The 13998-nt window shown below is 45.6% G+C and overlaps 1 protein-coding gene across 11 annotated transcripts in view; it reads left to right on the forward strand.

Moving 5' to 3' along the window:
* Nucleotides 1–13998, forward strand: part of MAST4 (microtubule associated serine/threonine kinase family member 4) — a 623464-nt gene that overhangs the window by 292355 nt on the left and 317111 nt on the right. For 4 of the 11 annotated variants that reach the window (XM_089313239.1, XM_051853667.3, XM_051853671.3 and 1 more), the window contains exon 4: nt 9029–9103. The exons of the other annotated variants lie outside the window; for them this stretch is intronic. In XM_089313239.1, coding sequence (XP_089169365.1) covers nt 9029–9103 — 75 coding nt within the window. The remainder of the gene's footprint in view (nt 1–9028; nt 9104–13998) is intronic. 11 annotated transcript variants of the gene reach the window in all.

The following is a 13998-nucleotide window of genomic DNA, read 5'->3' on the forward strand; positions in this document are numbered from 1 at the left end:
TCCTCCGAGATTTCCCTGTGGAACATTGGTCCTCTTAATTTAGGTATCTTGTAATTTTTCTCATTAAAAAATGTGTGGCATGTGCTATCATTAGATTTTTTTTTTCTAAATTGAAGTGACTTAAGTGGGTTGACATATGTGCTACAGTATAATTGTGCTGTGTTTTTGGAGCTCAAGTTAGTAATTACATCCATAAACTTATTGTCTATGGTAAAATATGTTAACCAGTCTTTGACATAAAATTCATTAATTTGGATCAATATACAATGTGCTAAAATGCTCTAACAAAATATCATTGACTGATGGCTATAACATGGTCCCAGACCCAAGCACTTCTCTGTGAACATAAACATTTTCTAAATAGCTTGTCAATACTGTGATTCCCCAAACACACATATTTTGAAGCCTACAACAAATCTGAACTATGGCATGAGCCCGGTAGTTGAATTCACTTGTGTATTCAATAGTCTCCTGAGTATGCCTTTGAGCCGCACGATGCCAGGTTACTTTCAGACTGGGTCATGGGATTTCAGACTTTCAAATCCTCAGGCCCTGAAGCAGATGGGGATGCTGACATCTGGGGACTTGAGAGACTTGGGCCAGTGGCTACCACCCGGCAGTGGCCAGGCGGAAGCCCTCTCAGTGAGGATTCTGTCTTCCCACTGTGTGTCCCAGAGCACGCCAGGGCTCCCTCACGTGGAGTCTGTGTGGATTCTGTGTACACGGACTGTTCTACTTTCCTCATGTTCAGTAACCCGAAAAAGCAAATTGAAAAGTGTGCCAGGGTCAGGGAGTGCATTTGAATTCCACGTAAGGATTTCATCAGGAATCCAATCCCAGAGTTTGCTTTCAACTTGAGACTGCAGACCTATAAAAATTACATCAATGTGAAACCTTGACAAAAGAAAAATCGCCGTGATTAGACATGTGGGCTTCACAGATAATATCTAGTTCACCCCTTCAGCATTTCTGGGAAGTGGGAGCCTGAGGAGAAAGTACTGTGTGTGGCTTTTCCGCTCAAATTGCTGCCTCTCTTCCCATCAAACACAGAGCCGAGCTCTGTTTTAAAGGTGAAGCAACACATCACGCTGTCAGGACACTGAGACTGCGCAGAGCAGGGCGGAGGAGGCTCGGTGGTGGCTAAGGTGCCTGCTGCCTCCTCCTGGCCTCCACGTCCCTTTGCCTTCCCCTGCCTCTCCCTCTCACCCGACCTGTGTGCCCATCCCTCCCTCTTCCCGTCCTCCCTCTCCCTGCCCCGTCCACACACACTCTTCTTCTCCCCGTCTTCATCTAAACCTTGCCTTCTCTCTCCCTGTTTCTCGTGGATCCATGTCACAAGCCTCCAGCCCTCTGGTGTCTGGTCGGGTCTGGGGAGATACTAGCAGGAGGCTAGAGGGAAGCAGAGAGGACAGAGACGATGATGGAAGCCGTCGCCCCATGGCCCTCTTCTTGGGGCGCCTGCACATGGTGGCTGAATGCCCCACTCAACGCCAGGACACCTGTCACGTGACACCGCATGCCCAGCCACGCTCCCTCCCTCTGGGCACAGGGAGGTGAAGTGCCCTCTGTTGCTTTGTAAGCAGCCCCTTTACCACCCGATCTGAGTGCCTTCTGTTTGCTGTAGGAAGCCTCATGGAAGCAGTGGGGATGGTTGGATTGGTAGTGAGGAACTGTGCATTTATTGGCTTCGTATTTATTGAGCACCTACTCAGTGTCAGGTAGAGGGCCAGGTGTTGTGATACAACGGCTTAAGTCCCTGCTTGTGACACCATATCGGAATGTGGGTTCGAGACCTACCTCTGTTTGTGGGTGCAAGACCCACCTGTTTCTCATCTACTGTCTCACTGATGTGCTCTCTGGGAGGCAGAAGATGATGGTTTAAATGCTTGGGTCTCTGCCACCTATATTGGAGACCTTGTAGTCTCTGTTTCCTGACAGCCCTGGCTGTTGTGGGCATTGGGGGAGTAAAGCAGTCGATGGAAGATCTCTCTCTACCTCTCCTTCTGCCTTTCAAATAAACACAAATAAATTTGTAAAAAAGATGTCATTATATAGGCTGTTGTTAAAATGGAAGTATCTGGAGTGGGCGTTGTGGCGCAGCAGGTTCAGCTGCCACTCGAAACATCTCGTCCCTTGTCTGAGTGCCCCTGGACAGGACTCACCTAGGCTTCTGATCAGCTTTCTGCTACTGCACGCCCTGGGCGGCAGCAGGTGACAGTTCCAGCACTTGGGTAGCTGCCACACGCCAGGGAGACCCAGACTGAATTCCAGGACCCTCACTTTCGTGTGGCACAGCCCTGGTTGTCATGGACACTTGGGGAGTGAACCAGCAAATACCTCTTTCTGACTTTCCATTAAAAAATAAATAAACTTAAAAAAAGTAAGATTGAAGTAGTTAATATTTTTAAAACATTTTAAACTGCTATATAAAATTATGCATATTTATAGAGTATCATGTCAATACCTGTGTACATTATGCAATTAAATTTTTTAAAATAGGGCATAATATTTAAAAAAATCTATTAATAATAGTACATAGAATATATGTACCAGTGCATGTAGTACATGGATATGGGAATAAATGAATAAATAAATGACTAAAGTTTTGGACATAACCCAAAGCTTCCTACCGAGCTCCCTGGGTGGTTCCTATCTCCTCACGTTTGAAGAACTACTCGCTTGCTGGATTTTTTAGCTGCAGGTCACATCAACAGTTCAGCAGGTAGAGAGCAGCATTTGTCCGAAAGGGAGCTCAGCTGGCTCGGGACCTGGAGTGTGTTGCTGGCAGTATTGGCAAGTGTTGTTCCATTGTGCTCACTGGGGCCCTGCGCTGCAGACAGACAGCTGCTGGGTCGCGCTCCGTTCTCAGAGGCCGAGCGCTCCTTTGGCTGTTCCCTTGGGGTGACTCACCTCTTGAGCTAATTTGAAACACCAGGCTTTGCAAGGAGATGAGAGAAAAAGGATCCACTCTCCTCATTACCAGATTATTAATTATGGAGGTTTTTTTGAATTATTCAGTGATCAGTTCCATAGGTTTTAGAAGCTATGACATCGTAATGGAGAGGTGTTCTATCTTCTATATGGCACATTTCTTTGATGTTCATTAAGTTTCTGATTCCTATTTTGAGATGCTGGATGACTATTAAATCTCCAAAGCTTGTGAATTCCATCAATCAATTTATTTTAATGGAGTGCTTTAAATTTTTTTTAAATTTCTCATTGCTTTCTTGATATTCAGGGACCCTTTAATGGCACCTGTTTATAGTAGCTTTGTTGTATTTAAATATCATGTTTAGCCAGAGTTTTCATTGAGGGTCCACTATGTTTTTCATAAACAAAAACTGAGGACTCCGTGGAGAAGTTTATCTAAGGATGCATGTGATTCTTTTCAGAATTAAAGCTGGGGTTTTTGGGAGGAGGGCAGCATTGTGGCACAGCAGGTTTGGCCACCTGTGACGCTGGCATCCCACATCAGAGAGCTGCTCCACTTCAGATCCAGCTCCCTGCTAATGCTCCTGGGGAAGCAGTGGAGGGCGACCCCAGTGCTGGGGCCTCTGCTCCCACGGGGGAGACCCAGATGGAGTTCCGTTTCCTGGCTTTAGCTCCCAGCCCTGTTGATGGTGGCCATTTGGCAAGTGAGCCAGCAGATGAAAGATATCTCTTTCATGAAAGATGTCTTTCAAATAAATAAATAAATACATAAGTAGTAGAAAAATAAACTGTTTGGGGAGTGAGCATTTGGCTAGGGGTTAAGGTACTGGGTAGGATAATAGAGTCCCTGCTGTGTTCCTGATTCCAACTTCTTGCTAAGTTGTGCTTTGGGAGGCAGCAGGTGTTACAGGTCAACAGGCTGTGTCTGCCACCTGCATGGGAGACCTGGACTGGGTTCCTGGCTCCTGGCTGTTGCCGACATCTGGGGAGTGAATCAGTAGACGAGGGCTCTCTCTGTCTCTAAGTATGAATTTATGCCTCTTGCATTAATTGGATGAATTTTTTAAAGATTTTATTTATTTGACAGGTAGAGTTACAGACAGTGAGAGGGACAGACAGAGGAAGAGGTCTTCCATCTGCTGGGTCACACCCCACACCCCAAGTGGCCACAGCGGCCAGGGCTGGGCCGATGTGAAGCCAGGAGCCAGGTGCATCTTCCGGTCTCCCATGCAGGTGCAGGGGCCCCTGCGCTTGGGCTATCTTCCACTGCTTTCCCAGGTCACAGCAGAGAGCTGAATCAGAAGTGGAGCAGCTGGGTCTTGAACCAACACTCATATGGGATGCCAGCATAGCAGGCAGAGGGTTAACCTACTGTGCCACAGCACTATCTCCAGCTGCAGTTGATTGAATTTTAAAAATTTAAGAAAATGTTTCGAATGAACTTTTAGGAAGTAGTCTAGGAGCCCTTGAAACATTTAAATGGTAGATTATGTGATTTTCTGATTTTTTTTAATTGCTACAATTTTTAGACTAGAAATGTCTTATAGATTCAACAGCAGAAAAAAAAATGATCCCAATGCCAGAATTAGAGATATACCTAGTTTTAAATTTTCTTTGTGGCACTCATTTTGAGATAGAGTCACTTATACCCAATTTAAAGTTAGACTTTATAAATAGTCTGGTGTCAGCAACTGAATTCATCAGGCACCCATAATTTCACAGCTGATCTGTTGTTTTCCCACAGATCATTCTTATAAATATGTTTACATGACGCACGTTACACTAAAGTACTGAGCTATCAGTTCTGTAATGTTAAGGGAACAGTAATTTCTTTTAAAAAGCATAATCTGCAGTGTTAAGGAATGTTTACAATTTCCCATTGACTTCACAGGTGAAGGCTTGGTGAACGCACTTAGCAGAGATGAAATGGGGTTCACTCCCCAAAGTGCTTAAGGAAGTTCCTAGATTCGGGGTGCATTTGCTCTTCCTTTGTGATCTTAGGAAACTTGTTGACAGGACTGCAGGGTGCTGCTTGTCTGTGTGGTAGGCATCACCAGCACGATGACTTTGGTTGAGTCTAGCAAAGCAATAGAGCGCCCCTCTGTTCCTTCAGCACCAGTAGTGAGGAATCCAACTGCCAACTCCCTGCAGCGCCCACGGCACTGAGGAAACACATGTTTCCATATGTGAATAAACCTTTGAGTTGAGAGCCCGTGGGATCTGCCTGGACCCAGCCTATTATTTTGCTGATGTGAGGGTTAGCCAGAGGTGCAAGGTACCAGGGCTCTGACTTCTTCTGAAATGATGGATACTGGACACTGAAGGCTGTCATTTAGGAGGAGAAGTGGATTCTTGAGACTTAGAATTTGGGAAAAGAAAATGAAGTCCTATGATTTGCTTTTACTGATGGCATGAATGGTAGGATTTTTTTCTTTTAACTTTGAAAACTATGTGAACATATTTGTTAAACAGTGTCTTGGTCTGTATTCTGTTGCTATAGCAAAACACTGGGGACTGGGTCATTTATCAAAAATAGAAGTTGATTTGGCTCATGTTCTGGACGCTGGAAGGGCCAAAAACATGGTGTAGGCATCTGCTGAGGGCTATGCTGCTACTTCATAGCACAGCAGAGGGCATCACGCAGCAAGATGGAGCAGGTGCTTTAGCTTGGGTCTCTCTTCTGATAACTCCACTAATGCCATCATAGGGGCCCACTCATGCCCTCCTGTAGCCTGATTACCTCCCAAAGGCTCCCTCTGCAGCTTCCATTGACACATGAACTTCTGCAACAGTATTTAGCTGACTGAGCTCCAAGCATTGTTTCCACTTTCCCTGAATATGTGTAGGGGTCTGGAAAGTAGCAAGACTGGATGAAGAGACAGAAAGTGCTTTCCAGTCAGGGTCTGCCTAAGAAGCAGGCATGCCTAGCTGCTTCTGATTTTTTTTTAAGATTTTATTTATTTATTTGAGAGGTAGAGTTACAGACAGTGAGAAAGAGAGACATAGCTATCTTGGGCTATCTTCCACTGCTTTTCCAGGTCACAGCAGAGAGCTGGATCAGAAGTAGAGCAGCTGGCTCTCAAACCAACATTCATATAGGATGCCGGCACTGCAGGCGGAGGATTAACCTACCACGCCACAGTGCCAGCCCCAGCCCCAGAGATTGATTTTTTTTTTTTGACAGGCAGAGTTAGACAGTGAGAGAGAGAGAAACAGAGAAAGGTCTTCCTTCTGTTGGTTCACACCCCAAATGGCTGCTACGGCTGGCACGCTGCGTGGATCCGAAGCCAGTAGCCAGGTGCTTCCTCCTGGTCTCCCAGTGGGCCATCCTCCACTGCCTTCCCGGGCCACAGCAGAGAGCTTGACTGGAAGAGGAGCAACCAGGACAGAATCTGGCGCCCTGACTGGGACTAGAACCCGGGGTGCCGGCGCCGCAGGCAGAGGATTAGCCTAGTGAGCCACGGTGCCGGCCCCAGAGATTGAATTTTAAAAAGGTCTTCCTTCCATTGGTTCACTCCCCAGATGGCCACAACGGAAGCCAGGAGCTTCTTCCAGGTCTCCCATGCGGGTGCAGGGGCCCAAGCACTTGGGTCATCTTCTACTGCTTTCCCAGGCCGTAGCAGAGAGCTGGATTGGAAGAAGAGCAGCTGGGACTCGAACCGGTGCCCATATGGGATGCCAGCACCGCAGGCAGAGAATTAACCTGCACCACAGCGCTGGCCCCCATGCTTAACTTCTTAATTAACTTCTCATATTTTTCCATTTGGAATCTGTGTGCACCTTTCTACAAAAATCTCAATGTCACCAAACTCTAAGATTATAGATACAACCAGTCAGGACCATTCTAAGCAGTAGCATACAATATGATAACTCTACTGAAAATTAAGGTTTGTTTACGACATGAGTCATATGGGGAAAAACCTGCTGTGAGCTGTTCATAATTCCTTTAGTTTCATTCCATATGCAATTCATTAAAATGTCATTTATCTTCCAGGTTCTTCCTTGGTTTCTATTAAGATGCATTACTGGAATTTCTTTGTAACTACATTGATTACTTTCTAGACTCATTTGTTCATCACAAGCAGGCTGTTGGTACAGATTCATTGTGCTTGATGATAAATGACATAGACTGCAGGCCAGGTTTTAAAAACTTACCTCTTTAGGGATGTGCTTGCTCTCTCGTTAAGCAAGACTTCCACCCACTGGGAGTTTAAGATTCAGATCCGCAGGTTTAATATCAACATCTGCCCCCTGCTAAGTTCATGCTACAATTAGCTAATTAAAAAAAAATAACATTTTCACCTTGGTGTCAGAGGAAGAGCAATAAACCACAGGCCTAGGATTTAGTTAATTTGCACATTGACTGTAATTGTGTATTTAATGCTGAGGTTAATTTTTTGGTGATGAGTGGGAACCTGGCAGTATGTGTTGGGACTCTTAAATCAGTTGTAATCATTCCATAGGGAAGTAAATAAGAGCAGATAGTTCTCCAGATGTATGAATGAAGATATTTATTTATTTACCTATGATAACTTCTTTAAGGGAAAGAAAAAAGCATGCAAACCACTGGCTGGTATATCAGTTTAAAAGGGGAGAAATCAAACTGAATAAATCGATGATTCTTTTTCCCCAGAAACTCGATTTCTCCTGCAAACACTAATGATTCTATTGAAATGGGAAGTCATGCTCTGTGTTTCACTTGTTTCTGTTTTGCCAATGAATATAATTTCTGCTATTGAAGCCTAGACTATTCTGTTAGTAAAGCTTCGTCAGCATCATTTCTGCTATTAAAGCTAGAACGTTTTCTAGGTCACCTGAGTTTCCGGACTACTTCTTTGCATACCTTCAGAAGAGGGTAGAGAAAGAATTCCTGCTGGCAGCGCAGGTCCTAGGGAAACCTGATCCTGACTTGCAGTGTTACTTATGGCACTTTCTTTTTGAGAGGTGAGCATTATACCACGGACAGGAGAGCAGCAATGGTTGGCAATTCAAGTAGGTGTGATTGATACGCGTCTTGAAAGTAATAGTGCTGTTATTCCTCGAAGAAAAAGTGAATTTTGAAGTCCTGTAATACGGACGTTGCATTTTTAGCTAAGTGGAGTTTGGGGGGGGGCACTTCCTCATAGGTTAGCCCTCATCCGAGAGCTGTTCTGCCTGAGTTGTGTCTCACTTGTATCAGGGCCTTTAAGCTATTCAGGGCTTGAAACCATATCTCTGTTGCCTTCTCATCTCTCCTCCCAGGAGCGGATGTTCACAATGGGTAGTGCTTACTTCTTAAGTTTCTTGCCCGTCTCTGGAAGACGGAGAGCTATATACCATTTGTTGACACACCCGTTCTGAACCTCTGTAACAGTACTGTCTGTTGTGTGTCTTCGTGTTGGCGTGGGATGAATGACAGGGCGATGGCAAGCCTCTCCACGTGACCCATTTGTTCACTGTATAATTAGCAGCGTTCGTTTAAGGAGAAACCATCCTTTTATGTGGGTTTAAGTTATAAACTTAATGATGAATCTTTATTTGTGCCTGTCAAATATACTACACAATTTTTGGTGGCTGCCAGACCTCAGGAATTGTGCCAGGAGGGTGGAGAGAGGGGATTCTGTGGCAAGAGATGTGGCATGATGTTGAGGATGGTTGCGACTTCCCTCTCGTTCTGCTGAGAGCCCCACTGGGGGGACGGGTGGAGCCCTGTGCCTGCTCCCTGATGACTTCTGTTATTTCAGGAAGACTGACTTCATGTTCAGGGAAATCATGTTCCAGTTTTTCTTAGTATCTTGAAATAGAATTAGAGGCAATGACGAGATAATAGAAAAATGAAGAGTTGGTGGGAAACAGCTTCATAGCTGAAATGACTGTGTTTGTGACTTTCTTACAGTCAGGCATACACAAAGCTGCTTATGCTCAAACTACTTGCATGTGGCATGTGCGTGGGGGTGGTGGTGGGGGGCGTCTTGTGTTTTTATGTTGGAGTTTAAGACAGTGTACCGTGCCGTTAAAAACTGTCCCTCTCCTTTTCTGACCATCTTCCCATCATCTCACACCCCCGCCTTCTTCCTTCCCGCCTCTCGTTCATTCCCCATCTCCCATTCACTGCCAGGAAGGGCAGCCTCCGAAGAGCCATTTCAACTCAGCCCGCCATCGCCAGAGACTAGTGGAGCCGGCGGCTTCAAAAGTGAGTGTGTCCCATCGCCCTGGGCAGCGGGCGTGCATGGCATGTGGTCTGCCTGTGGCCAGGCGGGTTGTGGAGTCTTGTGTATGCCAGTGTATTATCAGCCTTCAGAATATGGGCCCCGAGAAGAGGCAGAGTCTTCTCTGTTAATTCAAGGCCATGTGCACCAGTAGTGTTCAGGTACACATTTAAAGCCAGCTCTGAAAACGAAGCAGAGACCCTGGCGTGTAGTATTTGCTGGTTTTTGTCGTGTACCTACTCCCAACGTGGCCGTTTTCAAATATCCATGGGACATCTCTGAACATAGAGCTGGGAGGTGACACTCAGTAGTGTCCTTCAAGCAATGTTGTATCATATTCTTTCTCTAATGTAAAGATATAATTAACAGAAACCCTAATAAAATAGAACAAACTACTTAGGAGGTAGTCTTTTAAAAAATATTTATTTATTTATTTATTTGCAAGGCAGGGTGAAAGAGCAGTGAAAGAGAGAACTTTGATCTGCTAGTTCACTCTCCATTAAGGCTGGGCCAGGCCCTAGCCAGGAGCCGGGAATTTCATTTGGGTCTCCCACATGAGTGACAGGAGCCCAAGTATTTGAGCCATCTTTTGCTGTTTGCCAGGCACATCAGCAGAGAGCAGGATTGGAAGCTGCGTATCCAGGACTCCAACCCATGTTCTGATATGGGGTATGGGTGTGTCTACTGGTGGCTTAACCCATGGCACCACAGTGCCCACCCCAGAGATCTTATTTTTAAAAAGTCTATTATTTGTATTTACTTGAAATGCGGAGAGAGAGACACACACAGATCTTCCATCTGCTGCTGGTTCACTCTCCAAATAGCTGCAACAGCTAATGCTGGGACAGGCTGAAGCCAGGAGCTAGGAATCCCATATGGGCCTCCTACATGGGTGGTAGCGTCCATTGCCTTCTATCGACTTCCCAGGCAGATTATCAGGTGGCTGGGTCAGAAGTAGAACAGCCAGGACTACAACTGGCACTCAGATACAGGGTATGGGCACCCCAAATAGAGGGTTAACTCATTGTTCAACAACACCAGCCACCACTTTTGTGTATCCATTTCTGTTGCTTTCAATATAATGTGTTTGCTCGTCAACTGAGGCACATTAAAAAATATTTATTTGAAAGATCACACACACACACCGCAACAGACACAGAGAAGAGAGATCTTCCATCTGCAGGTTGAATGGCCACGACAGCCAGAGCTGGGCTGGACTGATGCCAGCAGCCTGGAACTGCATCTGGGTTTTCTACCTGTGTGGCAGGAACTCAAGTCCTTGAGCCATCATCTGCTGCTCCCCAGGTGTATTAGTGGGGGGCTGGATTGGAAGCAGAGTGTCCGAAACTGTGCAGTGTTCCAGAGTGGGATATGGAGGTCCCAAATGGCAGCCTAACCCATGTACCTCAACACTCACCCCAGAAATCCTTTTTTAAAATATATTTACTTATTTATTCAAAAGGGAGAGAGGGACGGGTACATGGAGAGAGAGAGAGAAAGATATCTTTAATTTGCTGGGTTACCACCCAAATGGCTGCAACAGCCAGATCTGGGCCAGGCCTGCGCCAGGAGCCAGGAGCTCCATCTGGGTCTCCTGCACTGGTGGCAGGGGTCCAGTACTTGGGTGAGCACCTGATGCCCCCTGCGTACCCTAGCAGGAAGCTGGATTAGGAAGTGGCATTGGCAAGATTCAAACCAAGGCAATCTAGTATGGGATGCAGGTATCCCAAGCCACATGTTAACTGCTGTGCCAAACACCTACCCACATACCCAACTCTTTTTTTAAAAAAAAGGATTTATTTATTTATTTGAAAGTCAGAGTTATACAGAGAGAGGAGATTAAGAGAGAGAGAGAGAGAGAGAGAGAGAGAGAGAGAGAGAGGTCTTCTATCCAATGGTTCACTCCCCAATTGGCTGCAATGGCTGGAGCTGTGCCGATCCGGAGCCAGGAGCCAGGAACTTCTTCTGGGTCTCCCATGCGGGTGCAGGGGCCCAAGGACTTGGGCCATCTTCTACTGCTTTCCCAGGCCAAAGCAGAGAGCTGGATTGAAAGTAGAGCAGCCAGGCCTCGACCCAGCACTCATATGGGATGCCAGGGTGTTAACCTGCTGAGCCACGGTGCCAGCCCCAACTCTTTGACAGACAGCAATGGTCATAAGTACCATGACTGGGCTTTTAGGAGAGGATTTTTGCTAATTCCACATAGTTTAAGTCAGACTCAAGCCAACTGTATTGCACCTAGACTTTTATTTATGAGTAAATAGGCATAGAGCGTTCACAGAGCTTGTCTGAAAAAATGAAGTCCACATGTTCTGGTGGAAACAAGCAACCCAGACCCTCCTACTCAGACGCTGGATGTAGCCATTTAGCAGTTGAACCTCCAATGCCAGTGTTAAGGATAGAAAGTACAGGTCTTCTAGATTCTTATGCCCTGTTCATCCACCGGTGAAGAATGTCTCTAACATTCTCGTGACGACAGTTAAGCACCACTCGTTTCAGTGATGAGAGCCACGGGACCAGCAAGTTCCCCAAAAAGCCATGTGAGCATTTCTGTGAACAGCCTTCCTGGTGCTAAGGCACAGATGCCACTGGTTGAGTGCTGGCTGCCCACAGCGGGGAGAATTCTGTTTGGGCCAATATGTATCCGATATGACTTTAGTCAATAATAATATCACATCACCTCCAATGAAGTACTTGAGAGCAGATACAGCTGTCACAGCCCTTTGTCACACGTATTAAGTGCCTTGGTTTTCCCTTTTCCCCTTGTGCCCCCAAACAACCCTGGCTCTGGGTCCCGGTGATGGAATCTTGAGGGTTTTATTGGTATGAAGGAGACAAAAATGAACTGGTTTTGAGTAAGTCTGCTGATTTCATCATCTGAGAACATAGAGGCTAGCTGCAGGTAGCAGGCCCTTCTCAGGCCCTACCTTACTAACGAGGCACTAAGATGTGAGAATGAGGTCTGTCCGCTGGTGGACTCATAGGGCACCTCTTGGTCGGACAGCTCAGCATGTGCTGTTGCCCCCCTCTTTCTTTTGCTGCCTTCCCTTCATTCTGTCTTGGCGTGTTCAGGAATGCTGTGCCTCACTCAGTGTGTTGTATTCCCTGGGAAGTAGCTCATGTTCTTCCACTGGTCTGTTGTTTTGAGTGAGAATCATGGCTTTTTTGTGCTAGAAAACTTTAATAGCAATTCATTAAATTGCTATGAAGAAGATGCCTGGTGCCTTAATAGGTTGTGTGATTACCAAATTAGTTTAAAAGGTCAGATCTTTTCCATCTGCAGAAGTGGTAGGGATTTGAGAAGAGCCTAAAAGTCTTTTCTAACACTGAGAAGTGGTGGGAGAAGCCACCGTGGGCTGTGCAGATGCACTACTTGGAGAATAAATGGCAAATGGAGATGCGCATCTGTGAAGCCAGTGACCTTTCATTATAAGCACACTCGGCTTCGTATCTGTACTCTATCATTTTCAACTCAATAACCTGAGTTGTAGTAAAGAATTCTTCCAAATTACAGGTTCCCGTGTTCCAGGGGTCAGTAACAATTTATGGTAAACCAGCTGCCAAATCTTCGGAGAACAGTGATTTTATTGTGAGTCTGCATTGTATAATCTGGGGAGAAGTGTGGCCAGGTAGAAGCAGTTAGCTTCCCAATAGCCATAGGATGTAGAATAGACTACTAGATGGGTTTGTCCGACACCAGCTCTTGGCGTTGGATGGTCACTTAACACTGATCCTCCGCTGCTGTAGATTTTCTCATCCATGCCATGAAGTGCTCTCTTAAAGAAACAATGGCGGTGTTTTTCTTGTCCGTCAAGCTGGTCTATCTAACTAGACGTTTTGTCCTTTAGTCCCAGACTTTGGAATGGTATTTCTCACTCCTCAAATCTCAGCTACTGACATCATTCCTCATTACCTGGCAGGCTTTGCTACTAGGCTGTCTTTTATCAGTGGCTTCAATGCAAGGTAACTTTGAAAGCAATGGGGAAAATATGGACCAGAGCGAAGGGTTCTTTTTCGCTGGAGGAGTTGGATTTTTTTTTTTTTTTTAGTGTGAATTTTTCTTTGCGTTAGAAAGTCTTTTGTGCTTTGAGGATAGGAAAACAAGCTTTAAAACCATTTTATTTGAATAAAAGTAAAGGGTTAGGGGAAATCAAAGACAGAGAATGCGCCTCTGATTGGCTAAGCTTGTCCACCAGGAATTCCTAAAGTGTCTTTCGCTTTGAGAATACGCTCACCTGTGGGTCCCCCAGTGTGAGTGCTGTAACACAGCAAATGAACAAAGAATGGAGCCAGGCGCCAATAGGAATAATAGTTCAAAGACCCCAGAGCAGCTGTGTGTGGAGATGGGCAAGGCCTCTGTGAACTAAGAATCAATTGGCTGTGGTAGCACCAGGGACAGGATCTGGGGGACAAAGGGGGGCACGGAGTGTACAGAGGATGTGTTTTCAAGTCTCCTGGCATTTCAGCACAAAAGGAGGATGTGATTTATTCGAGAGGAGCCTTTCATTTCACACTGGAAGCTTTGCTGCTCCTGAATAAACAGGTTCATGAAGACTGTACTGAAATTTTGAGGCTGGGAGAGTAAATAGTGACAGGCATAGCATCTAATAAATTTCAAAACTAGAAAGTGTCTTAACAATGTATTTCTTAAAAAAAAATTCAAATTACCCAAATGCACAGATCATCCAACTACCAAGAAATTTGCATGCAATTCTAAGATTCATTGTTTCAATCTGCTGTAGGGCTTGGGAATCTTTTTTACTCATTCTCAGCAATTTTTTCCCCTTTTTCTAATGAGAACAAGGTTTATAAAACCTGGGCTTCCCTGCTGGGAAAACCAGCCCGGAGCTATCTCAGAGCAGATGGCTGTCTTTTCTCA

The sequence above is a fragment of the Oryctolagus cuniculus genome, chromosome 14 (genome assembly GCF_051225735.1).
Source record: "Oryctolagus cuniculus isolate XC-2025 breed Fujian yellow rabbit chromosome 14, ASM5122573v1, whole genome shotgun sequence".
Taxonomy (NCBI): domain Eukaryota; kingdom Metazoa; phylum Chordata; class Mammalia; order Lagomorpha; family Leporidae; genus Oryctolagus; species Oryctolagus cuniculus.